We start from the raw sequence: 862 nt of genomic DNA, 5'->3' as shown, positions 1-862 counted from the left end.
TTACATGAAACACATATTTTTTAGCAGAGAAAATAGGAGAGACACCCAAAGCAGGGGCCTTGGGGAAGGGGGACACAAAGAAACTGCACATTGGTTTCTGGTGTTCCCACTCATCGGGGTAGAGCCCCAGGAGAAGTCTAGATCTTTCCCTTGCTTTGGTACAGGGAGGAGCCTTAGTTGTGGCCATGCTGGAGACTGTAGAGGACAAGGCCACTCTCCTTCCCACCCAGGAGGGGTCAGGGTGGGGTGTAGAAGCGGCCTTGGAGCCAAGGTGGTGTGCAAGACGAGGCTTCATGGCACCCTAAGCAGGAGGAAGTGGGCAAGGGAGGCAGAACCTGGGGCTGGGGGAAGCAGGAGCAAGGTGAAGAGGCCACATCCAGCTCGTGGCCTGGATGGCCGATAGGCAGCCACCTCCAGGCCATCTTTACTTCTGACTACTCTTGGGGGCTTGCTGGGCTGAGGGACACTTCTGCTGGGCTGGAGTAACTGTGCCCTTGGGGGGAAACTACTCCTTGGCCTGGGGTGCACACAGGTCCTCGGTTTTGGATATGCACATTTCTTGGCATTTGACCGGTGGTGGCTGGCAGGGCAGCTTCACCTGCTGCTGCTGGGCCTTCTGGGGCAGGCAGTGCTGCTGCTGCTGGGAAGACATTGCTCTGGTTTGGGTGAGCCTGAAGGAAACGCACAGGGATGCCATGACCGATGCTCCCCACCTAGCCTCTCTCCTGACTCCTGGAAGAATCAGTTAAGGACATGATACGTGATCTGATTAGCAGCCTCAGATTGATTAGTGGATTGATTTACACACAGACTGTTGTCTCTCTCTCTCTACCTTCATTTTTCTGTGCTATTCTGATTTCCT

At 54.8% G+C, this 862-nt stretch overlaps 1 protein-coding gene across 1 annotated transcript; it reads right to left on the bottom strand.

Annotated features, from left to right (window-relative positions):
• Nucleotides 1-424: 424 nt before the first annotated feature.
• On the bottom strand, nucleotides 425-652 carry LOC100949315 (small proline-rich protein 4). The gene is given in 1 exon segment (XM_003803990.1): nucleotides 425-652. A coding segment is annotated over 1 exon segment (228 nt).
• Nucleotides 653-862: the final 210 nt, after the last annotated feature.

This window comes from Otolemur garnettii, unplaced genomic scaffold (assembly GCF_000181295.1).
Source record: "Otolemur garnettii isolate 467f Iridium unplaced genomic scaffold, OtoGar3 scaffold00244, whole genome shotgun sequence".
NCBI lineage: Eukaryota > Metazoa > Chordata > Mammalia > Primates > Galagidae > Otolemur > Otolemur garnettii.
This window is presented reverse-complemented; position numbering and strand designations above follow the sequence as displayed.